The sequence below is a fragment of the Muscardinus avellanarius genome (genome assembly GCF_963383645.1).
Source record: "Muscardinus avellanarius genome assembly, chromosome: 16".
Taxonomy (NCBI): domain Eukaryota; kingdom Metazoa; phylum Chordata; class Mammalia; order Rodentia; family Gliridae; genus Muscardinus; species Muscardinus avellanarius.
The window spans coordinates 2314222-2337313 of NC_137802.1; the positions used below are offsets into that span (position 1 = coordinate 2314222).

Sequence of the window (23092 nt, forward strand, 5' to 3'; positions counted from 1 at the left end):
CACCCCTGCAGGACCCCAGCTGCAGTCGGCGCTGGCGTTCCCTTCCTGGCTCCCAGCTTGGCCACCCTGGCACGGGCCTGGGCCGGAGGGTCCGCGTTCACACGGTGGTCTGAGGATTGGCCTTTATTTCGCCCCAAGGCCTGGAGGGGCCTAGGCTGGGAAGGTGCCGGTTCAGCACAGGGGCAACCCAGATGAGAAGGCACTGAGGGCGTGGTGAGGCCCGGCTCACTGCTTGGTGACCAGGGGCGTGATCACCTGCGGGAAGGCGTAGTAGCGGCAGTCGGCGGGGGGCACCAGGGTCATCACCTCCGTGCGGATGTTCTCTCTCTTGAAGCCCGCCTCCTGCAGCGCCGGCACCTGCGTCTCCTGGCAGGAAGGGTCCAGTCACCGCCGTGGGGCCACGGGGCTCACACCACACCCCCGAGACCCATCCCTCAGGACAGCATTGGGAGTGCCAGGGCCGCAAAGGCCACGGTTCCCCAGAGGCACATGGGAACTGGCCCAGGGTGGACGGGACTCTGGCGTTCTCAAATGCCAGGCCCACCCACGGGTGCCTACACAGAGCTGTCTCCCAGGACCGCCGCAGCACATGCCACTGGAAAAGAACCAGGACAGAAAAGGGGCACAGGAGCCGGGCGTGGGGGCGCGCTTGTCATCCCAGTACTGGGAGGCTGAGACAGGAGGGCCGCAGGTTCATGGCCAGCCTCCGCTATTCAGTGAGGCCCTCCTCAGCTTAGTGAGACCCCGTTTCAAAATAAAGAATAAAAGATTGGGCTGGGGATAGGGCTCGGAGGGAGAATGCCCCTGGGTTCCATCCCCAGTACACAACAAAAGACAAAAGGGACACTGGCTGCCGATTCGCTTTCAGAAGGCCGGCCAGCCGGCTCCCTGGGAAGCCGCTCAGACAGCAAGGTGGGCAGAGGCCCTGAGACCACAGAGCGGGCAGGTGGAGAAGGGCGTGGGCCAGGGCACTGCGGTCACTGCCAGGCTCTGGGGACGCACCTCAAACATGGTGTTGATGTCCGAGTACTTGGACTTGAGCAGTTCCCCCCAAGAAGTGAGGTTGCAGTAGGTGAGGACGCCTCCCGGCTTCAGCAGGCGGAAGGCGTGGCTCTGGGGAGGGGCGGCGTCAGGAGGGAGCGGGTGCCCACGGGGTGCCCACCGCCTCCCCCGCCTCTGCCCCGGGGCTGCGGCCTACCCGGATGAAGTTGAACTGGTGTGTGTGCCAGGTCTCCTCTGACAGCGGGTACGTGTCGTACAGGATCCCTGCACAGGGTCACAGGCCACGGGTCAGGGCCCCAGCCTCCGGGAGCCAGGGCCGCCGCCGGCCTGCACTCCCACAGGAGCCTGCGTGCAAGCCCGTGCTGGCCCCAAAGTACACACCAGAGGGGCTTTTTTTTTTTTTTTTTGCGGGTCTGGGGATGGAACCCAGAGACATTCTACCTCTGAGCTACCCCCACCTGCCATATATTTTATTCTTTATTTTGAAACAGGGTCTCACTGGGTTGCAAAGGGCCTCGCTAAGTAGCTGAGGCTGGCCGTGAGCTGCGATCCTCCTTTTCTCAGCCTCCCAAACGCTGGGATGACAAGCGTGCGCCACTATGCCCGGCTTAGTTTTTATTTTGAAATAGGGAGTCTCACTGAGGTGCGGAGGGCCTCACTGAGTAGCTGAGGCTGTCCTCGAACTGTGATCCTCCCTTTGCAGTCTCCCAAAGGCTGGGTGACCGGCGTGTGCCACCACACATATTTAGGAGAGGCATCCGCAAACAGAGGGGGCGGCGGATGGTAGAACCCGGCAGGCGCTGGACTGGAAGGGGCAGGAACGCAGGGCGCATGCGCGCGCACCCACGCCGCTCTGCCAGCCCCCGGAGCACCCTTACCGTCAAAGTGCCCATCTGGCAGCGTGGGCGCGACCTCCTCCCACAAGCCTTTCAAGGGGACCACCTTGGAGAGGGCGAAGAAAAGGCTGAGGGTCAGAGAGGCCCCAAGATCCCACCTGCTGAGAGGACGGGCGGGAGGTCTCCTAAGGGAGAAGACCCCCCCCGCGGCCGCCCAGCCTCCCCGCTCCTGGGCTGGGCCCTCACCGCGGGGCCTATGGGGGCCACAGGCAGAGGGGCACCTTGTGCGGCTGCCGCGGGGCCCAGTCCTGCAGCCGCTGGAAGACGCCGTCGTTACACTCGATGACCCAGTGCTCCTCGATGGCGGCCTCCTGCACCTTGGAGGCCGCGATGGCCATGCCGAACCCCACCTCCAGGACCCGGCCTCCTGCGCAGGCAAAGGGGCCAGGCTTCACCGGGGGCCGCCGGGGCGCTGCCTGGCGAGCCACCGTGGGCGGGCAGAACAGCAGTCCTGAGAGCCGCGTGGGCTCCGGCCGGGGGCCTTGGCCAGCGCTTTTGTGGCCAGCCCCGGGGAGGTCAGCGCCTTGGACTTTGAGCCCACGCTGTTTGTGCTGGTGGCCCTTATCTCTCCAGTTGGTTACTTTTCTGTCCCCATCCCTCCCTCTGCATGGTGGAATTGGCCAGGGGGAAGCCTGGGATGAGGCCTGTGGCCTGCAGCCACCCGGGAGGGCAGCGCCTAGAGGCCCCCTCGCCCCACTCTGCACCCGCGCGCTCAGCCCATTTGCCAGCTGGGAACACTGAGGCCACACGCTCAGCCCCTGGAGGGACCTGTTTGGGGCTGGGGACCTCCAGGCGTCCCGGGGGCCCCGGCCTCGCAGTGCACAGCCACCGCACTGGACAGCTGTCTCCCCGGTTCGCCTTTCCCGGGCTATTCTTAGCCATCGCGGGGGTGGGGCCTCGGTGGTCCTGGGCAGGCGTCCGCCTCCGCTGCGGGCCGCGAGCTGCCACCGAATTCCCACCCAGCGTGCGCGTCCCGGGGCCTGTTCCCCGACTAGACCCAGGAAGCGGGGCCGGGGGCCTGCTTCCCTGAAGAGGAAGTTCCCTGTGTCCGCGCCACTCCCCTCCCCTGTACTAACTCAGCTGCCCCACCAGCACGCAGCCCCATTCCCCAAACGAGGAAACGGAGGCACGCGGGGCTTCTGCACCGCGCGCGACAGTCGGCGGACAGCGGGCCGGAGCGCAGCCAGCCTCAGTTTCCCCCGGGCCAGGACCGGCCTCCCGGGCCAGGGCTACCTCTGGAGGCGGCGGCGGCCGCCAGCGAGTGCATGTAGGGGGTCTCCCAGCGCTCCATCACGGGCTTGCCCAGGATGCGCAGGTGCATGTCGGACGCGTCGTAGGCTGCGGGCGCCGCGCGCCATGCCGGGCTGCAGTCCTCTCCCGGCGCGAAGAGCCGGCCGGCGGCGGGGCGGCTCATGCTGCGGCCGCTGCGGAGCGATGGGCTGCGTCGAGGCCTTCAGAGCCGGGCGAGGCCTTCTGAGCCGGCCGGGAGCGGACGGGGCGTGGCCACTCGGAGGGGCGTGGCCTGTTGTGGGGGCGGGGCCTCTGGGCGGAGCCGCGGTCCTGGAAGCGTTGTGTTTGGTCCTGGGCGGAGTTGAGGGCGTGGCCTCATCGCGGGGCGTGGTCTTGTTGGGCGGGGCCGCTGTCCTGGAAGCGTAGTCTTTGGACCAGAGCGGGACCTTCAAAGTGGAGGGGCGTGGCGTCTTTGTGGGGGCGTGGCCTAGCCGGGGCGGGGCCGCTGCCCTTGGAGGCGTAGTCTTTGGGCCGGGGCTGGACCTTCAAAGTGGAGGGGCGTGGCGTCTTTGTGGGGGCGTGGCCTAGCCGGGGCGGGGCCGCTGCCCTTGGAGGCATAGTCTTTGGGCCGGGGCTGGACCTTCAAAGTGGAGGGGCGTGGCGTCTTTGTGGGGGCGGGGCCTAGCCGGGGCGGGGCCGCTGCCCTTGGAGGCGTAGTCTTTGGGCCGGGGCTGGACCTTCAAAGTGGAGAGGCGTGGCGTCTCTGTGGGGGCGTGGCCTAGCCGGGGCGGGGCCGCTGCCCTTGGAGGCGTGGTCTTTGGGCCGGGGCGGAGCCTCCGGGGCGGTGGGGCGGACGGGGAGCATCGCGCAGCGACCCCGCGCCCTCTGGCGGCCGGAGTCCGGAGCGCGGAGGAGGAGGGTTGGGCACCGCGCGGCCCTTCTGAGCCTCCCCGAGAGCAAGCTTGAATCCCCAGCGCTGGGATTACAAGCACGCGCCACCACGCCCGCCTCCCAGCCCTATTTTTTTATACCTCGTTTGAAACAGGGTTTCACTAAGTTGCAGAGGCTGGCCGAGAAACTGTGATCCTTCTGTTTCAGCCTCCCATGTACTGGGATTACAAACCTGTACCACCATGCTCGGTTTTTAATATTTATTTATTTATTTATTTATTTTGGGTACTGGGGATGGAACTCAGGGGCATTCTACTTTCTAACCACACCCCCAGCCCTATATGTTATTCTTTATTTTGAAACAGGGTCTCACTGAGTTGTAAAGGGCCTCACTAAGTAGCTGAGGCTGGCCACAAACCACGATCCTCCTGAGTGCTGGGATTCCAAGCGTGCACCACCATGACCGGCTTAATTTTTATTTTGATAGGGTCTTGCTAAGCGACCAAGGGTCTCACTGTTGCTGAGGCTGGCCTTGTACCTATAATTCTCCTGTATCAGTTTCCTAAGTACTGAGATTATAGGTATGGACCACCACGCCTAGCTTGGTGTCTATATTTTTCAAAACATAGTATTATCAGCAGTTTGTGCCTGGCTTCCTTCTTACAACCACATCCTGTGGGTTGTATCCGCTGGCCCCCAAGTCCCCGAAGGATGGGCATGTGGGCTGCTACAAATTTTGTGTTTTAATAATGGCCTGGGAGTACCCTGGGGTAGTCTGCCTGCAGGCAAGCTTTGTGTTTCAGGGAATAGACTCATCAGAGTGGAGTTGCTTGGAAGAACCATAAGGCGGCCCCTTATGGGGTGTGTGTGTGTGTGTGTGTGTGTGTGTGTGTGTGTGTGTGTGTGGTTTTGGGGCTAGAACCCAGAGGCATTCTACTTCTGAGTTACATCCCCAGCCTTATTTTTTTAATTCTTTACTTGGAAACAGGGTCTCACTGAGTAGCTGTCTTTGAACCTGCGATCCTCCTGTCTCAGCCTCCCCAAGTACTGGGATTACAAGTGATCCCACCACGGCTGGACTCAAACCTTCCTTTTCTGACTGTCATGCACCTGCAAGGCAGAATCGGGCCCTCCTCAGACTTGCAAAAGAAAAAGAAAACAAACTGTAACTAGTTACTAATTATTTTGACTTCCAAAATGTTACAGTGGGGAAAGTCCCCGAGAGGACAGCCACACCCCTCCCCTACTAAATTTATTTATTTATTTTGGTGGTGCTGCTGGGGATTGAAACCAGGGGACTGAAATCTATGAGCTACACCCACAGCTTCCCCACCCCATTTTTAAATTTTTTCTTTTTTCTTTCTTTTTTTTTTTTGCAGGTCTGGGGATGGAACCCAAGGACATTCAACCTCTGAGCTACACCCTCTGCCATATTTCTTATTCTTTATTATGAGACAGTGTCTCACTAAGTTGTGGAGGGCCTCACTAAGTAGCTGTGGCTGTCCTTGAACTGCAATCCTCCAGTCTCAGCCTCCAGCCTCCTGAATGCTGGGATTGCAAGCGTGCGCCACCATGCCCAGCTTTTTTTTTTTTTTTTTTTTTTTTTGAAACAGGGTCTTGTTATGTTGCTAAAAGGTTTCACTAAATTCCTGAGTCTGGCTTTTTTTTTTTTTTTTTTTTTTTTTGGCACTGGGGGTGGAACCCAGGGGCTCTTCTACCTCTTGGCTATACTCCCAGACCTATTTTATATTTTATTTGGAAAAAGGGTCTCACTAAGTTGCTGAGAGCCTCACTAAGCTGCTGAGGCTGGCTTCGAACCTGCGATCCTCCTGTCTCAGCCTCCAAAGTACTGGGATTATAAGTGTGCGCCACCACGCCCAGCTGAATAGACAATCCTGTCACAGGCTCCCAAGTACTGGGAATAGCCTGCACCACCATGCCTGGCTATTTTATTCATCAGTTATTAATTTTTGGTCCTGGGCATTTAGCCTATGAGCATTCTACTTCCAAGCTACATTCACGGCCCTATTTTATTTTATTTTTATTTTTGTCATACTGGGAATGGAACTAAGGGGCATTCTACTTCCAAGCTCCACCTCCAGCCCTATTTTTATTCTTTATTTTGAAATAGAGTCTCACTAAGTTGTGGAGGGCCTAAGTAGTGGAAGCTGGCCGCGAACCTGCGATCCTCCTTTTTCAGCCTCTCAAATGCTGAGATTACAAGCGTGAGCCACCACACCAGCTCTTATTCTTTATTTTGAAACAGAGTCTCACTGAATTGCAAAGGGCCTCACTAAGTAGCTGAGGCTGGCTGCAAACCTGGATCCTCCTGTCTCAGCCTCCCAAATGCTGGGATGACAAGTGTGCACCACCACGCCTGGCTTTTATTCTTGATTTTGAAAGAAATGTGTGCCACCACGCCCGGTTTGCAAAGTGAATTTTAAATGTGTTTTGTTTTGTACTATATTCCTGTGAGCTGGTTCCTTCATTCCTTGTCTGGATTTCAATTTACGTAATTTGGGGATGATGACTAAATTAAATTATCAAGTTATCAATGGGCCTCAAGGTTGAGGGGGGACTCAGGAGTCATCACATTTGATAAAACCACATAGGACCAGGTGTGGTACTGCACACCTAATTCCAGGACTTGGGGAGCTGAGACAAGAGGATCGCGGGTTCAAAGACAGCCTCAACAAGTAGTGAGACTCATACACCGAGCGAGACCCTGTTTCAAAATAAAAATAAAGTAGGGCTGGAGGTGTAGCTCTTAGGTAGATTGCACCCGGGTTCAATCTCCAACACCAGAAAAACAAACCCTCTGGGGACATCTATTCAAGATAGCACTGACAGGTTCGAAGCCAGCCGCGCTGGCTTCAGAGACCCTGTTTCCAAATGAAAATATAAAAAGTAAGTGTCTGGGAGTGTAGCCCGGAGGTAAAAGGGTTTCCAGGAACCCCAGTACCCCCCCCCAAAAAAAAAAAAAGGAGAAGGAGGACGAGGAGGACGAGGAGGAGAAGGAGGAGGAGGAGGAGGAGGAGGAGGAGAGCGCTGACTAGCCTGGCGTGGTGGCTCAGGCTTGTAATTCCAGCATTCGGGAGTCTGAGAGCCCAAGCAGGAGGATCGCGGTTCGAGGACAGCCTCAGCTACTTGGTGAGGCCCTTTGCAACCCAATGAGACCTTGTTTCAAAACAAAGAACAAGCCGGGTGTGGTGCTGCACGCTTGTAATCCCCGCGCTTGGGAGGCAGAGACAGGAGGATGGCACTGGTTCGGAGCCAGCCTCTCTGGCCTAAGAGACCCTGTTTCCAAATAAAAAAAATATAAAATAGGCTGGGGGTGTAGCCCAGAGGTAGAAGGCTTCCAGGAACCCCAGTACCACACACACACACACACACACACAAAAAAAAAAAAAAAAAGAATAAGAAATAGGGCAGGGGGTGTAGCTCGGAGGTCGAATGCCCATGGGTTCCATCCCCAGTACAAAAAAAAACAAAAAGCACAGACTGGGCTTGTCCACCTCCTACTGATGACAGGGGCCCGGAGGTGTCGCCCTGTGATGGGGAGCCGTGTCCACTGCGGCATGTGGCCAGCCCCTGGTCCCCACCTAATGGGGAGCAAGCACCTCCTCCAACGTGCGACAGCCAAAACCTCATCCAATGTTCCCCTAGAGAAGAATCTCAGCAGACAGTGGAGGGGAAGACCTAAAATAGTCCTTGGCCGTTGCTAACAGCGTGCGGGGTCAACAGTAGAATTTGTCTAATTGTGAATCCCAATTGGGTTCTTACTGCGTGACCTTGGGCAAGTGACTCGGACTTCGACCCTTCTCTACGGTCCCCGGTAATAGGGAAACCCGGGGCGCGCGACGTGACTGTGCGGGGCGCCCTGCACAACCGGAGGGCTGCGGGTCTGGGCTCTCCGCACCGCAGCCGGTCGCGAACCCGGGGCTCTGCCGGCCCAGACCCAAGGAGGAAACTGCAGCCGCGCCTGCGCAGGCGCGAGCGGGGGGGGGGGGCCGGCGCGGGGCGCACGCGCACGTCCGGGCACGCGCACGCCCGCACGTGGCCGGGAACCGCGCGCCCGCTCCCGGGGCTGGGGCCGGCGGGAGACTCCACTTCCCGGCACGCTCCGCGGCCCGGCCCGGCGCCGCGCGCCGCGCGCCGCCCGAGACTGCGCCTGCGCGGGCCGCGCCGCCGCACGCACGCACGCACGCACGCGCGGCGCGCCCCTGGCCCCGCCCCCGGAGGCCCCGTGCGGGAGCGCGCCCGGGCGTGCGCAGGGCGGCGGCGCGGCGGCGCGGGGACGCGCGGTGACCGTTGGCGCTGAGGGGAGGAGGCAGCAGCCGCCGCCGCCGCCGCCGCCGCCGCCGTTGCGCAGATCCGGGCCGCGGCTGCCGGCTGGGCGACCGAGCGGGTGACCTTCCGGAGGCGGGAGCGAGCCAGGGGGCCGCGGGACGCCGAGCGCCGCCGCCGCCGCCGCCGCCGCCATGAACAACTCGGGCGCTGACGAGATCGGGTGAGGACTGGCGGGCCGGCCCGCGCCGCCGCCCCGGGCCCGCGCCCCCGCCCGCCGCCGGCGCAGACGCCGCCCCCGGGGCGGGCCGGGCCGGGCGGGGCCGCCCGTCAAGGTCACGCCGGCCGGGCGCGGGCGCGGGCGCGGCGGGGCGCCCTGCCTTTGTTTCCCCGGCCGCGGGGACCCCGGCGCCGCCCCGGGCCCGGGCGGGAAGCCGGCGGGCGGCGCACGTGGCCGGGGGCGCCGAGGGCCGGGGCCAAGGTCACCGGCGCCCCCCCGCCCGGGCGGCGGGCTCAGATCCGGGGCCGCGGGCCTCCTGCGTGCGCCCGAGCCCGCCGTGACTACGGCCGGCGCCAGGCAGGGGCCGCCCGCCCCCCGCAGCCGCCTGCGGTTCCCGGCCGACCATTCCGGGAAGAGGAATGGAGGGTGCATGCCGGGTCTCGCGTGGACCTCGCCGTGCCCGCGGCTGGCAACAGCGCTGCTGTGGCACCGCAGAGGGACCCAGGGACACCGACCTCCGAGCTCCACCGCAGCCCTGGCTTTTAATTTCATCCTTTATCTCGAAACAGGGGCTCACTAAGTTGCAGAGGGCCCCCTCCATAGCCCCGGCTGGCTGTGAACCTGGGATCCTCCCGTCCAGCCAGCCTGCCGAGTCCCGGGAGTACGAGCCCGCGCCACCCCGTCCAGCCGGCACTTTGTTCTTAGTGCTCGGCTTGGCGGGGACAGTCAGGTCCACGCTGTGGACGCGTGTCGGGGAGGCTCTCCCCGAGCCCCCCCGGAGGCGGCCATTGGTTTCCAGACACTCTCGTTAGGGGATGTGTCCAGACACTTCTTCAGGACTCTGCAAGTTGGGTGTGCTGTGCGGGCGGCAAACTGCAGCGTTCCTGGGCGGAGCTGGGAGCTGGGAGAAAAGGGCCCGCGAGGCTGCCTGTGTGCCAGTCACTTTCCCATGTCCCGGGAGAGAGGCCTTGGGGCCTTCAGGACAGAGGGCACCTCTCCGTTTTCACTCGGGGTAGTGTAGGTCTTACTCAGCAGCCTAAGGGAAAGAAGGGAGCTCACAGGTGAATTTTTTTAGCCCCTGCTTACTTGATCAAGGAGAGGTAGGGCTACAGGGAGTCGCCCTGTTATTTTTTTTTTTCTTTCTCTTTTTGTGGTACTGGGGATGGAACCCAGGGACATTCTACCTCCGAGCCACACTCCCCCCCGCCCTGTTTTTTTTAGTCTTTATTTTGAAACGGTTCTCACTGAGATGCATAGGGCCTAAGTAGCTGAGGCTGTCTGCAAACATCGAACCTCCTTTCTCAGCCTCCCAAATGCTGGGATGAGAGGGTGCACCACCACGCCTGGTTAGACACCCTGTCGTTTCAGGGTGCTGATCTGCTTGAGTCCTTTCCACCAGGCATCCCAAGTCTTAGCCATGAGGAACTTGAGAGAGGTGCCGGGGCCCCAAGGGAGCCTTGCTGGCAGCCAGGTGGTATCTCTGTGGCAGAGTGAGGATTAGGACTTTGGGATCCAATCTGGCTATGTTTCTCTCTACACCCTGCTGAATCTAACCATATGACCTGAGTGTTCTTTTTTTTTTTTTTTTTTTTCCGGTACTGGGGATGGAACCCAGGGGCATTCTACCTCTGACTTACAGTCTCAGCCCTATTATTTATTTATTTATTTATTTATTTATTTAGCGGGTCTGGAGATGGAACCCAGGGGCACTCGACCTCCGAGCTACACCCCCTGCCCTATTTTTTATTCTTTATTTTGAAACCGGGTCTCACTGAGTTGCAGAGGGCTCGCTAAGTAGCTGAGGCTGGCCGCGAACCGCGATCCTCCTGTCTCAGCCTCCCCAATGCTGGGATTACAAGCGTGCGCCACCACGCCTGGTTCAGCCCTACTTTTTAGTCTGTATTTTAAAACAAGGTTTCACTGAGTTGCAAAGGGCCTCACTAAGTAGCTGAGGCTGACCACAAACCATGATCCTCCTGTCTCAGCTCTCAAATGCTGGGATTACAAGTGCCTGACACCACACCCAGCTCATGACCTGAGGGGTTTTTTTTTCTTTTTTTTCCTTTTTTTTTTTTTTTTGGTGGTACTGGGGATGGAACCCTTCTACCCCCCAGGCTACACTCCCAGACCTATTTATTTTATATTTTACTTGGAAACAGGGTCTCTTAAACCAGCGAGGCCTTATTCGAACCTGCGCGATCCTCCTATCTCCGCTTCCCAAGCGCAGGGATTAATGTACCACCACGTCTGGCATTCATGACCTGAGTTTTAAAGTTTATTTATTTTTGATACTGAGGGGTGAGCTCGGGCATTCTACACTCCCAGCATCCCCCCCTTTGGTGGTCCAGGAGATTGATCCCAGGGTCATTCTGCCTCTGAGCTACACCCCTAGCCCTTTTTATTTTGAAATGGTTTTGCTAAGTTGTGGTCTTGCTAAATCGCTGAGGCTGCTCTTGATCCTGCGGTCAGTCCTATCTCAGCCTCCCAAGTACTGGGATTGCAGGTGCGCATCGCTGTGCCTAAAGTTTTTTTTAATGGTGCTGGAGATGGATGGAACCTGGGGCTACGTGCATCCCACGCAGGTGTACCACTGAACTACACTCTAAGCCTTACAGCTCTAAGTCATAGATAGCCCCAGAAGTTTCTGCTCCTTTGAAAGGAGAAATCTGTAGCCAAGAAACACTAAGAGGTCTGCATCGTATATGGGAAACCTGTTCCCACGTTGTGGGGAAGTCCTAGGTCTACTTTCTTCTTTTTCTTTTTTTTATAGCACTGGGAATTGAACCCAGGGCATTCCACCTCTGAGCTACGTCCCTCCCCCCAGCTCTGTTTGATTTTTACTTGGAAATAAGGTGTAATTAGGAGTTGACGAATCTCACTACCTGCTGAGACTCCTCCACCCTGCCGTCCTCCTGTCTCAGCCTCCCAAGCGCGGGGATCGCAAGGGTCGCCGCCACACCCAGCTCCTGGGTCTACTTTTGAGCTTCCTGCTGTATGCAGTTGGCCTAAACATTAGGAAAGTGCCTGTGACCCTGTTACACTCTCTGAAAACAGGTCCCTGGCAGTTTCCTGTGAGGAGACCGCAGTTGTTGACTGATGGTGAAAGTGTGGCGGGGCATGCTCAGATTGAAGCAGGTCTTCTTTTTTTTTTTTTTTTTTTTTTTGGGCAGATGGAACCCAGGGGCATTCTACCTCCAAGCTACACACCCGGCCCTGTTTTTTATTCTTTCTTTTGAAACAAGGTCTCACTAAGTCAGGAAGGGCCTCATTAAGTAGCTGAGGCTGGCCATGAACCTGTGATCCTCCTGTCTCAGCCTCCCAAGTACTGGGATTGCAAACGTGCACTGCCATGCCTGGTATGTCTTCGTTTTTTATCTGGGAGGCAGACTATCAGGATTTGAGGCTCCATGTGTCCCTGGAGAAACACACTTCCCTACGGCCTCGCGTGCATGTGTGCAGGAAGGGGCTGCACCTCCTGTAGTGACACGGCTGCTTCTGGCCAGAGCACCGTGTCTGTCTTCTCGGTGAGGGGAAGGAAGCGGAGGGGAGACTGAGGGACCTGCTGAGCGGTCTGCACAAAATGGCTTGGCTCCGGGGTCAGCCTCAGGACCCGGTGTCCTGAGCACTTAGGTCAGAAGCACTGTGGGAAGGAGGTCAAGGGACATTATTTTCAGAAGCTTCGCTTTGAGTTTGGGTCTGAAAAGAAGAACCAGATGTGAGAGCAGAAGTGGAATGAGGCACCTTGAGTGTGTTTAGTGTTTATTTTGTGTGTGGTGCTGGGGTTTGAACCCAGGAACATTCACCTCTGAGGTATAAACCCTGCCCTATTTTTATTTATTTATTTACTTATTTATTTTATGGCGCCAGGGGATGGAACCCAGGGGCATTCTACCTCTGATCTACAACCCCCAGCCCTATTTTTTAAAATTCTTTGTTTTGAATCAGGGTCTCACTGAGTTGCAAACGGCCTCATTAAATAGCTGAGGCTGGCCACGAACCCACATCCTCCTGTCTTGGCCTCCCAAGTGCAGGGCTTACAAGTGTGCGCCCCCACTCCTGGCCCTCTTTTATTTTTTAGTTTGAAACATACTGTGTTGCTGTGTACTGACCTCAAACCTGTGGTCCTCCTGTCTCGGCCTCCCACCTGTGTCACTGTGCTCAGCTCCAGTGTTTTCTGCATCTGGTTCTCAGTCAGCCTAAGAAGGCCGAGGCCTGGCTCTCGAGGGCACACGGAGCTGTGGAGACAGTGAGAGCTTCATGTGCGGCACACTCCTTACTAGCTGTGCTGAGCGCCGTGCACCAGGTGGGCGGGCGTGGGCCCAGGACAATGGGTGGCACGGTCTGAGCCTGCCCTGCCCGGCCCTAGGGAAGTCACCCTCAGTTTCGGTCCCTCCCCTTGAGACTCTTGGACACAGTCGTCCATGCCCGGCGTGGCTGCCGGTGCCTGGCGACTAGTGGGTAGGAGTTGGAGACTCGTGCCCACGTTGCAGGTGGACAGAGAGGTTCTGAGCAAGCGGGCGCCGTGGGGCAGGCTTGGCACTTGGGAGGCTGAGACAGGAGGATCGTGGTTCGCAGCTAGCCTCAGCTACTTAGTGAGGCCCTTTGCAACTCAGACCCTGTTTCAAAATAAAAAGAATAAAAACTAGGGCCGGGGGTGTAGCTTGGAGGCAAAATGCCCCTGGGTTCCATTCCCAGTACCACAAAAAAAAAAAGAAAAAAGGTTCCGAGTAGTCACCTCGAGAGCGCAGGCTGCTGTGTCCCGCCGCCCCAGGGACAAGGAGCGTGTGCACGGCTTGCGGCGGTACATTCAGCAGCTCCATCTGCCTGGTAAGATAGACACGGCCATCTTCAAGGAAAGTCCTGGTGGAAGACCTCGGGGTGTGGTACGGCTCCCTCTGGGCTGGGCGGTTGCAGAAGACAAGTGTCGAGAAGGTTCTCTGAGCGTCGTGCGGCTGTGACAGAATTCTGAGGCTGGGCAGTTGTTGAAGAACAGAGCTTGGTTTGTTCCAGTTCTAGAGACTGGCCGGCCAAGGTCTAGCGGCCATATCAGGTGAGGCCTTCTTGTGGCATCATGACTGGCAGAAGGTGGCACCTGGCAGTGGGGTGAGCAGGGGAGGGAGGGGCCAGGAGAGCTCGGACTCGTCCTTTATGTCGGGAGCCCACTCCTGTGAAAAAGGCACCAGTTCGGCCACGCGGGTTCTGGCAGACCTCTCAGAGATCGTACCCCTCGACACTTGTCCAGCAGGAGCGACCCTGGTGCTCACTCAGCCCACAGCAGCGCTGTTCTTGCAGTGAGTAGCGCCCAGGCAGAGAGCTTGGTTGTTTTGGAGTGCCCCCACCAAGTTCTTAGAATTGAAGCCGGGGCATTGCACCTCCTAGCTACACCCCAGCCTCATTATTTATCTCGTGGTGCCCCCAGGGAAATCCTACCTCCAGGCTAGCCCCCAGTCTTATATTTTATTTTGAAACAGGGTCTCGCTAAGTTGCTGGCCTTAAACCTGCAGTCCTCCCGTCTGGGCTTTCCAAGTATTAGAGTTACAGGTATACACCACCATGCCTGACTTACTTTTTATTTTGAAACAGGGCCTTGCTGAGGCTGGTCTCAAACCTGTGATCTTCCTGTCTCAACCTCTCACGTTAAGCTTGGGTTGGCTTTGAAAGCAGACACCCTTGAATTTGAGCTCCCACAGGGAGGCTGGGAGTGGAGAGGAGGTGCAGGGGATGGAACCCAGGGGCATTCGACCTCCAAGCTACACTCCCAGCACAATTTAGTATTCTTTACTGTTTGAAACAGGGTCTCACTGAGTTGCAAAGGGCCTCACTAAGTAGTAGCTGAGGCTGTCAGCAAACCACCATCCTCCTGTCTCAGCCTCCCATTGCTGGGATTACAGGTGTGCGCCACCACACTGGGCTTAGGATGTGCTTTTTGATGTCTCTGTGACCTCAAGCAGGGCAGATCTGTTTCAGAGATTGTTCTAACCATGTTGGGAAACCTAATGTGTGTGGAAAGCAGAGATGACCTTTTTGGGTTGCTCGTGTAACATTTTCGCATTTATTTTATTTGGAAACAGAGTCTCACTAAGTTGCAGAGAGCCTCACTAAGCAGCTGAGGCTGGCTTTGAACCTGCCTGATCCTCCTGTCTCAGCCTCCTAAATACTGGGATTACAAGTGTGCACCACTGTGCCCGTTTTTTTTTTTTTTATTCTTTATTTTTATTTATTTATTTTTCTTTTGGCAGTCCTGGGGATTGAATCCAGGGGTATTTTACCTCTGAGCTATGCCCCCAGCACTATTTATTTTTTGCAGTACTAGGGATGCAACCCAGGGGCATTCTACCTCTGAGCTATACCCCCATCCCTATTTTTTAGTTTTTATTTTTCCTTTTTTTTTTTTTTTCTTCTGGTACTGGGAATGGAAACTAGGGGCATTGCACCTCCAAGCTATACCCCCTGTCCTCTTTTTTTTTTAATCTTTGTTTGGAAACAGGGTCTCACTAAGTTTCGGAGGGCCTCACTAAGTAGCTGAGGCAGTCCTTGAACCGTGATCCTCCAGTCTCAGCCTCCCAAATGCTGGGATTACAAGTGTGCACCAACACGCCCGGCCTTTTTTTTTTTTTTTTTTTTTTTTTTTTTTTTTTTTTACTGTACCGTACAGGGGATGGAATCCAGGGGCTTTGTACCTCCGAGCTACACCCAGATCTATTTTTTAGTCTTTTTTTTATTCTTGAAATGATGTCACTGAGTTGCGAAGGGCCTCACTAAGTAGCTGAGGTGGTCCTCGAACCGCGATCCTCCAGTCTCTGCCTCCTGGATGCTGGGATTACAAGTGTGTGTCACCACACCTGACTTCTTTTTCTTTTTCTTTTTTTTTTTTTTTTTGGCAGTACTGGGCATGGAACCCAGGGACATTCTACCTCTGAGCTACAGCCACAGCCCTATTTTCTATTCTTTTTTTTTTTTTTTTTTTTTTTTTTTGCAGGGTCTTGGGATGAAACCCAAGGGCATTTGACCCCCGAGTTACACCCCATGCCTTGTTTTTTTTTTCCTTTTATTTTGAAACAGGGTCTCAGTAAGTTGCAGAGGGCCTCACTAAGTAGCTGAGGCTGTCCGCAAACCCTTATCCTCAACCCTGATCCTCCAGTCTCAGCCTCCCAAATGCTGGGATTACCAGCGTGCCCCACCACACCCAGCTTATTCTTTATTTTGAAACAGGCTCTCACTAAGTAGCTGAGGCTGGCCGCAGACCTGCAGTCCTGCTGTCTCAGCCTCCCATGTACTGGGATCACAAGTGTGTCCCCCCATGCCCGTCTTATTTTGGAGTGATCTAGAAAGATCTTCCCCTTTCTCCTTGGACGCACTGCGGACACAGGGCTGGATCATTCTCTGGAGTGACCGTCCTAGGCATTGCAGGAGGCCGAGCAGCTTCCTGGCCTCCACCCACCTCACTGCAGGAGCAGCCCGTCATGGCTGCTGCACACATCCACACACCAAGGCCCCTCGGTGGCAGTTGCCTGGAGTGAGCCACAGATTGGAAATGTCTTGCTGCCTCCCGCCTTTGCGAGTCACCTCTGCGCGGGGGCTGTGCTGACCTCTGTGGTTTCAGCTCTGGCCGGGTGTGTGCTTGTGTCCGCGCACGCAGCCCTGTTATCTGCTCCTTGTGGCCTGGCTGCAGTGGATGCCCACATTTGCTGCTTTTGGTTTCAGGCTTTGTTTCCTCTGTTGGGCTAGTTCGAATCCTGCAAAATTGTTCGTGAACTAGGGAATATACTTCTGACTTCCCTTTTAGTTTGATGTTTTGTATGTGTTTGGTACTGAAGACTGAACGGGTGGGGGGGGGGCATTTGACCTCTGAACTGCACCCCCAGCCCTAGTTTTAATTTTTGAAACAGGTTTTGCTAGGTTGATGAGAGTCTCACCACTTGGTGAGGTTGTTCTCAAACCTGGGATCCTCCTGTCTTAGCCTCCCAAGTATGGAATCATAGGCATGTGGCATCATGTGTGGCTGGTGCGTGTGTGCGTGCGTGCGTGTGTGTGTGTGTGTGTGTGTGTGTGTGTGTGTTACTGGGGGTGGAGCCCAGGGGCTTTTCTACCTCTGAGCTACACTCCCAGACCTATCTTTTATATTTTATTTTGAAACGGTCTGAGTGCTGAGAGCCTCACTGAGAAACTGAGGCTGGCTTCGAGACTGGTTTCAAACCTGTGTGATCCTCCTGTCTGAGCCTCCCAAGTACTGGGATTACAAGTGTGCTTCACCACGCCTGGCTCTCACCTGGCTGATTTTGACTGGAAGTAGGCCATGTGCTTAAAGAGCCAGCACTGAGCCGGGTACCCTTGTAGTCCTGGTACTTGGGAGGCTCAGACAGGAGGATCGCAGGTTCGCAGCCAGCCTCAGCTATTTCCTGAGGTCCTCCACAACTTAGTGGGACCCTGTTTCAAAATAAAGAAGGTAAAATAGGGCTGGGGATTTAGCTCAGAGGTAAAATGCCTCAGAGGTTCCATTCCCAGTACCACCAAAAGAAAAAAAAAAGCCAGCACTCTGGCTCCCCCATGCCAGCCAGGGGCGCCCCTACTCCATGGGAGCACTGTGGTCCTACAGGATCACCTCAGAATGAAAGAGCTAGGCGGGGGCGTCCTAGGCCTCGCTCTCCAGGGGGCACGGAGGCTGGGACAGAGCCCACTGTCTCTTGCCCGTTGCAGCTCTGTCATCTGTACTTTTCATCCAGGCCCAGCCTGTGGCACCTGTTTTTTGGGAAGGTGTCACAAGTGGTTGTGCCACTGTACGTGTTTAAGTCACGCGAGAGCTGTGAATGGTGATTTAGGTGGGTGGCCACTTACGTGATAGTACTCAGGGCAGCCTGTCGCCGCCTGTACGGTCCTGGGGCTTCTCCCGTGTCACGCGCCCCTGCAGGAGGGGGAAGTGCCTTTCCTCAGGTGTCAGGAGCCACACTGGACAGCTGGGCTGTGCCTGGGCAGCGCTCTGCATCTTCCTAGAGCCTGCCTCCCTCCCTCTGGAGAAATGACTGCAGGTCACTAGGTTCAAGGAGTGGCTGCACACTGCGAGTTGAAGTCCCAGAGCCTCCACCTGGAGGGCCAGAAGGGCCACGTGTTGGCTTTGTTTGTTCATGTTCAGAAGAAAAAGACCAGAGCTCTCTGTGGTCAGCCAGGGCCAGGGAAGCCCTTAGTGATAGTCTTCTGGCATGAATTCCGTGTGGTCTCCCTAAAGCTCACAGCAGAAGCAGGGAAGTCACCTTCAAACAGGCTTCGGTTTTAGTCTGCAGAAGAGGAGGACTCTTAGCCGAGTGCCATGGGCCACTGCTGCAGAGCCCTTTCCACATAGAAGCCATGGGCTAAGAACCCAGTGTTGAGTATTCAGGGCACAGTATTCTGGGGCACAGAGCCAGTGGGCTTCTGACGGTCAGAGCCTGGGTGCCACGCTTGCTTGGCACAGGACACATTGGTCAGATCGGTGGGACCGGCAGCCCTAACTCTGGGCCACGCAGGGAAACCGAGCTGACTCCCCTGACTTCCCATTGAGAGAGGCCACTGTTGCTCCGTGGCCCCCACCCATGGGCCCCGCAGAGGCGCAGCCTGGGAGGACAGCTTTGTGCTAATCGCTTAATCTTGGTAGTCCGGCTCCTAAGTACCCCCTTCACACCCTGACAACCCAGTGCCAGGGGCTTAGTCTGAGCAAGCTGGGCACTGCTGATGAGTGCAAAGCAGCGGCTGGGCCACTAGCAAGCTGGTCTAGGAAACAGCACGCCCAAGGCCTGGCCTGGCCTCAGCTTCGCGCTCACCTCTGGTGGCTTGGCAGCAGGGCCTTCTTATTAACTAAAGCACCGAGGCTCAGAGGTTGGACGTTGTGGCATACCCTTGGAGTTGGTTTCTTCCCTGGAGAGGCACATCTGCTCTGTGGGACCTTCTGGAGCCTTCCTCTTGTAGACTGGGGAGGAGGCTTCCTTCTCACTGGGGGCCCCTTCTGAGCAGACGTAGAGGACAGACAAACATGGAGGGCCTTCTTCGCACATGCCGGTGGGAGTTTTCTTCCCCTCAGAGCAAGTGGTGCAGAGTTCCCAGAAGTACCTCCTGTGTCTGTCAGGTTTCATGAGTGATGAGACTGTTTCAGATACACTGAAATTATGTCATTTTCTTAGTAATTAAAGTCTTCATAGTTTAAAATTGTCAATCACAAGCTGGGTGTGGTGGAGCACAGTTGTAATCCCAGCACTTGGGAGTCTCAGACAGGAGGATTGCAGGTTCAGAGCCAGCCTCAGCAATTTAGGCCTTCCACAATTTAGTGAGACTGTTTCAAAATAAAAAAAATAGGACTTGGGGGAATGCCCCTGGGTTCAATCCTCAGCACCCCCCAAAAAATTATAGATAGATATTTGATGGGCAGGGTGGCTCACACTTGTAATCCCAGTACTTGGGAGGCTGAGATTAGAAGATCACAGGCCCAAGACCAGCCTCAGCAACCTAGCAAGACCCTGTTTCAAAATAGAATAGGACTAGGGTAGCTAAGGAGAGCACTCCTGGGTTCAGTCTCCAGTAAACACACTCACAGGTGTGTACCACTTCAGATTTACAGGAAAATTACACAGTAGCGGACATTCCCATGGTGTTCTCTGCCTGGTGCATTGCTGCTGGCTAATGTTGACCCTGTTGCACGTGTCCGCCTTGCCGCGCCTTCTGTATGCTCTGTGTGCATTCTTTCTAGAACTGTTTTGGGAGTTAAGCCAGAATGCTGGATTACAAGCGTGCCCACCACGCCCGGATCAAAGACATCCTCTTAAATGAACACAGCACCTGACGCCACAGTATTCTCTGACCCTTAAATTCTGTCCTAGTTTTGTTGCTTTTGCCAATAACAGCATCCCTAGCCTTTCCCCGTAATACTAAGTTTTGAAATTTAAATGAGGCTCAGAGCCTGGACTGGTCTGACCAGTTCCTTGCTGCAGGGGAGGATGCTGTTGGAGGGAGCGCCCGCTCGCCACCACCTCGCCACCTTTTGTTTGAAGCTATGCTGAATGCGAGCTGGCCTTTCTCAGTGGAGGGGTTTTGCTGTTTTGGTTTCCTTGGATGTCAGCAGCCCTCCCACAGAGGGCTACACTGGGCCTGTGAGGAGTGGGGCGCAGCAAGACCTGGCCTGGCCTCGCACTCTGTGGCCCAGTTCAGACTGCGTGGGAGACGCATGGTTTTAAGTTAATGAGGCCTAAACCTGGGCTTCCTGTGACTGCTTGGTCAGCATGTCTCCCTTGGAACGCGTCCCTACAGCTCTGTCTCCAAGGAGGCCTGAGCCGGCTCTGTCCTTTCCAGTTGCTTCAACATGCAGGGAGTGGGCGAGGTCACCGGTTTATGTGACACTTTGAAGGGGGGGTAGTGGGTGCATTTCTGGTGAAGTTTTTTGTTTTCTTATACTAAACATTAACTCCCCCCCTTTTTTTTTGGTGGTACTGGGGGTGGAACCCAGAGGCTTTCTACCTCCGGGCTAGACTCCCAGACCTTTTTTATATTTTATTTGGAAACAGTCTCACTAGGTTGCTGAAAGCCTCACTAAGTAGCTGAGGCTGGCTTCGAACCCGTGCGATTCTCCTGTCTCAGCCTCCCAAGCGCGGGGATTACAAGTGTGCGCCACCACGCCCGGCTTAACTCCCCTTTTTTAGAGGAAAAAAAAAAAGTAGCAACGAACCAGGCATGGTAGTACACGCTTGTAATCCCAGTACTTGTGAGGCTGAGACAGGAGGATTGCGGGTTTGCTGCCAGCCTCAGCTACTTAGTGAGGCCTTCCACAACTTAGACCCTGTTTCAAAATAATTTGTGTGTGTGTGTGTGGTACTGGGGTTCCTGGAAGCCCTTCTACCTCTGGGATACACTCCCAGACCTATTTTTTATATTTTTTTTAAATTTAGAAACAGGGTCTCCTAAGCCAGCACGCACAGCTGGCTTCAAACATTGCACGATCCTCCTGTCTCCGCCTCCCAAGTGTGGGGATTACAAGCATGCGCCACCATACCCGGCCAAAAATAAATTAAAAAAAAAATGGAGTTGGGGGCATAGCTTGGAGGTAGAATGCCCCTGGGTTTAATCCCCAGTATTACAAAAAATTTGCTGTGGTGGACCCTTTTCAACACAAGAGCTGACATAGCGAGGCTGGCATTTGCATAGGCCCGCTGTCTTGGGATTGAGAGCTGGGTGCAGAGCCTTTGCAGGGCTCTCTGGCAGCTCCCCGCAGGAGCTGTGTGGCTGGTGAAGCGCCCTCTGGCTCCAAGCTCTCTTGGGTGCTGACGGGCAGTAACTGTCTCAGAGCCCAGTGTGGCTGCATGTGGTGACACCTGCCTAGAGTCCCAGCTACTCTGGAGCTGAGGAAGGAGCGTTTAAGTTCCAGGCTACTGTGGGGGGCTTAGGGAGACCCTGTCTCAAAAAGAAAAAGGACCTGGCACAGTGGTGCACACCTGTAATCCGGGTACTTGGAAAGCTGAGACGGGACGATCACAGGTTTGAGGCCAGAGTGTGGTAACTTAGCAAGACCCTGTTTCAAAATAAAAAGAGACTCAGAGGTAGGGCACCCCTGGATCCGATCTCCAGTACCCCAAAAGAAGGGCAGGTTAGGGGTATAAGTGGTAAAGTGGCCACCATGCCCAGCTCCCTGGCCCTGTGTGTGTGTGTGTATGTGTGGCACTGGGAATTGAACCCAGGAATATTCGACCTCTGAGCACCCCCAGTCCTATTTTTATTTGGAAACAGGGTCTTGCTAGGTTGATGAGAGTCTTACTACTTGGCTAAGGCTGTCCTTGAATATGTGATCCTCCTGTCTCAGCCTCCCAAGTATTGGGTCTCCAGCCCTATTTTGTCTTTTATTTTGAAACGGGGTCTCACTAAATTGCTAAGGCTGGCCGCAAACTTGCGCTCCTGTCTCAGCCTCCCAAGTACTGGTTGACAAGTGTGTGTTACACCCCCAGCAGCACTAATTTTTATTTACTTATTTATTTATTTTGTGATGCTGAGGGTACAACCCAGGGGCTTTTCTACCTCTGGACTATACTTCCAGATCTATTTTATATTTTATTTGGAAACGGTCTCACTAAATTCCTGAGAGCCTTACTAAGTAGCTGAGGCTAGCTTTGAACCTGTGCGATCCTCCTGTCTCAGCCTCCCAAGTGATGGGATTACAAGCATGTGCCACCACGCTTGGCTTCCCTATTTTTTATTCTTTATTTTGAAACAAGATCTCACATTTCTGAGGGCCTCGCTAATTGAGACTGGCCATGAACCTGCGATCCTCCTGTCTCAGCCTCCCAAGTACTGGGATTACCAGCGTGCGCCAGTGTCTGGCTTGTTTGGGGATCTTGAATGATGTCTGAGCCCCATCATGTCTCAGGTGTGCCTGTGATGACAAAAGGTAAGCGCAGTTCCTGTCAGGCCCTGGCTCCAGCGAAGCCCAACGGAGCATTTGCTCCTGGCTGTTTTCATTCACCCTGGCTACGTCCAACCCTGTTGGAAGCGGGAAAGCTGGAAACAGGAGTCTTGATGAAAGGGCCCATGCCTCTGTTCCAAGCGGCCACTTGGCTTCTTTGGAGTGAGGATGTGGGTGTGGGGCGCCAGCTGCGAATCGGGGGCATTGGTGACCGTGTTCGTGAAGACAGGATACCCTTCCTGACAGCTGGAATCCTGAGTGGGACGGGTGTCTTTGTTGTTGTACTAGAGATTGAACTGAGAGGCATTCTACCTCAAGATACACCCCAGCCCTTTCTTTTTCTTTTCTTTTTTTTAAACAGGCCCTCGCAACTGGGCATGGTGGCATACACGCTTGTAATCCCAGCATTTGGGAGTCTGAGACAGGAGAATCACAGTTCACAGACAGCCTCAGCTACTTAGGCCCTTTGCAACCCAGTGAGACCCTGTCTTAAAATAAAGAATAGAAGCGCTTGGCAGGCTGAGACGCGGATCGCACAGGTTCAAAGCCAGCCTCAGCTACTTAGTGACGCTCTTGGCAACTTAGTGAGACCCTGTTTTCAAATAAAATATAAAAGAAATAGGTCTGGGAGTATAGTCCAGAGGTAGAAAAGCCCCTGGGTTCCATCCCCAGTACCACCAAAGTAATAACAACAACTAATAATAATAATAATAATAATAATAATAATAAATAGAAAATAGGGCTAAGGGTGTAGCTTGGAGGTAGAATGTCCCTGGGTTCCATCCCCAGTACCGCAAAAACAAACACACACCTGGCCCTTGCAAGCTGGATGTGATGACGCACACTTGTAATCCCTGCATTCGGGAGGCTGAGACAGAAGGAACATGGTTCACGGCCAGCCTCAGCTACTGTGTGAGGTCTTTTGCAACTCAGTGAGACCCTGTTTCAAAATAAAGACTAAGCCGGGCATGGTGGCTCACGCTTGTAATCCCAGCCTTCGGGAGGCTGAGACAGGAGGATCGTGGTTCGTGGACAACCTCAGCTACTGTGTGAGGCCCTCTGCAACTCAGTGAGACCCGGTTTCAAAATAAAGAATAAAAAATAGGGCAGGGGGTGTAGCTCGGAGGTCAAATGCCCCTGGGTTCCATCCCCAGA

The 23092-nt window shown here is 55.4% G+C and overlaps 2 protein-coding genes across 6 annotated transcripts in view; one reads left to right on the forward strand and one right to left on the reverse strand.

The window, feature by feature from the left end:
• Nucleotides 1-225: 225 nt before the first annotated feature.
• GAMT (guanidinoacetate N-methyltransferase) lies at nucleotides 226-3312 on the reverse strand (the record flags this gene model as incomplete). The annotated part of the gene is made up of 6 exons (XM_080713442.1): nucleotides 226-366; nucleotides 1003-1113; nucleotides 1199-1266; nucleotides 1881-1944; nucleotides 2120-2265; nucleotides 3132-3312. 6 exons carry the CDS (start codon nucleotides 3310-3312, stop codon nucleotides 226-228), a joined length of 711 nt encoding a protein of 236 aa, XP_080569568.1.
• Nucleotides 3313-8500: 5188 nt separating this feature from the next.
• The window catches only part of DAZAP1 (DAZ associated protein 1), a gene marked incomplete at both ends in the record, with an annotated part of 31999 nt that continues 17407 nt past the window's right edge, over nucleotides 8501-23092 (forward strand). For all 5 annotated transcript variants that reach the window (XM_080712353.1, XM_080712354.1, XM_080712355.1 and 2 more), the window contains one exon: nucleotides 8501-8529. In XM_080712353.1, the coding sequence (XP_080568479.1) occupies nucleotides 8501-8529 (29 nt within the window). The remainder of the gene's footprint in view (nucleotides 8530-23092) is intronic.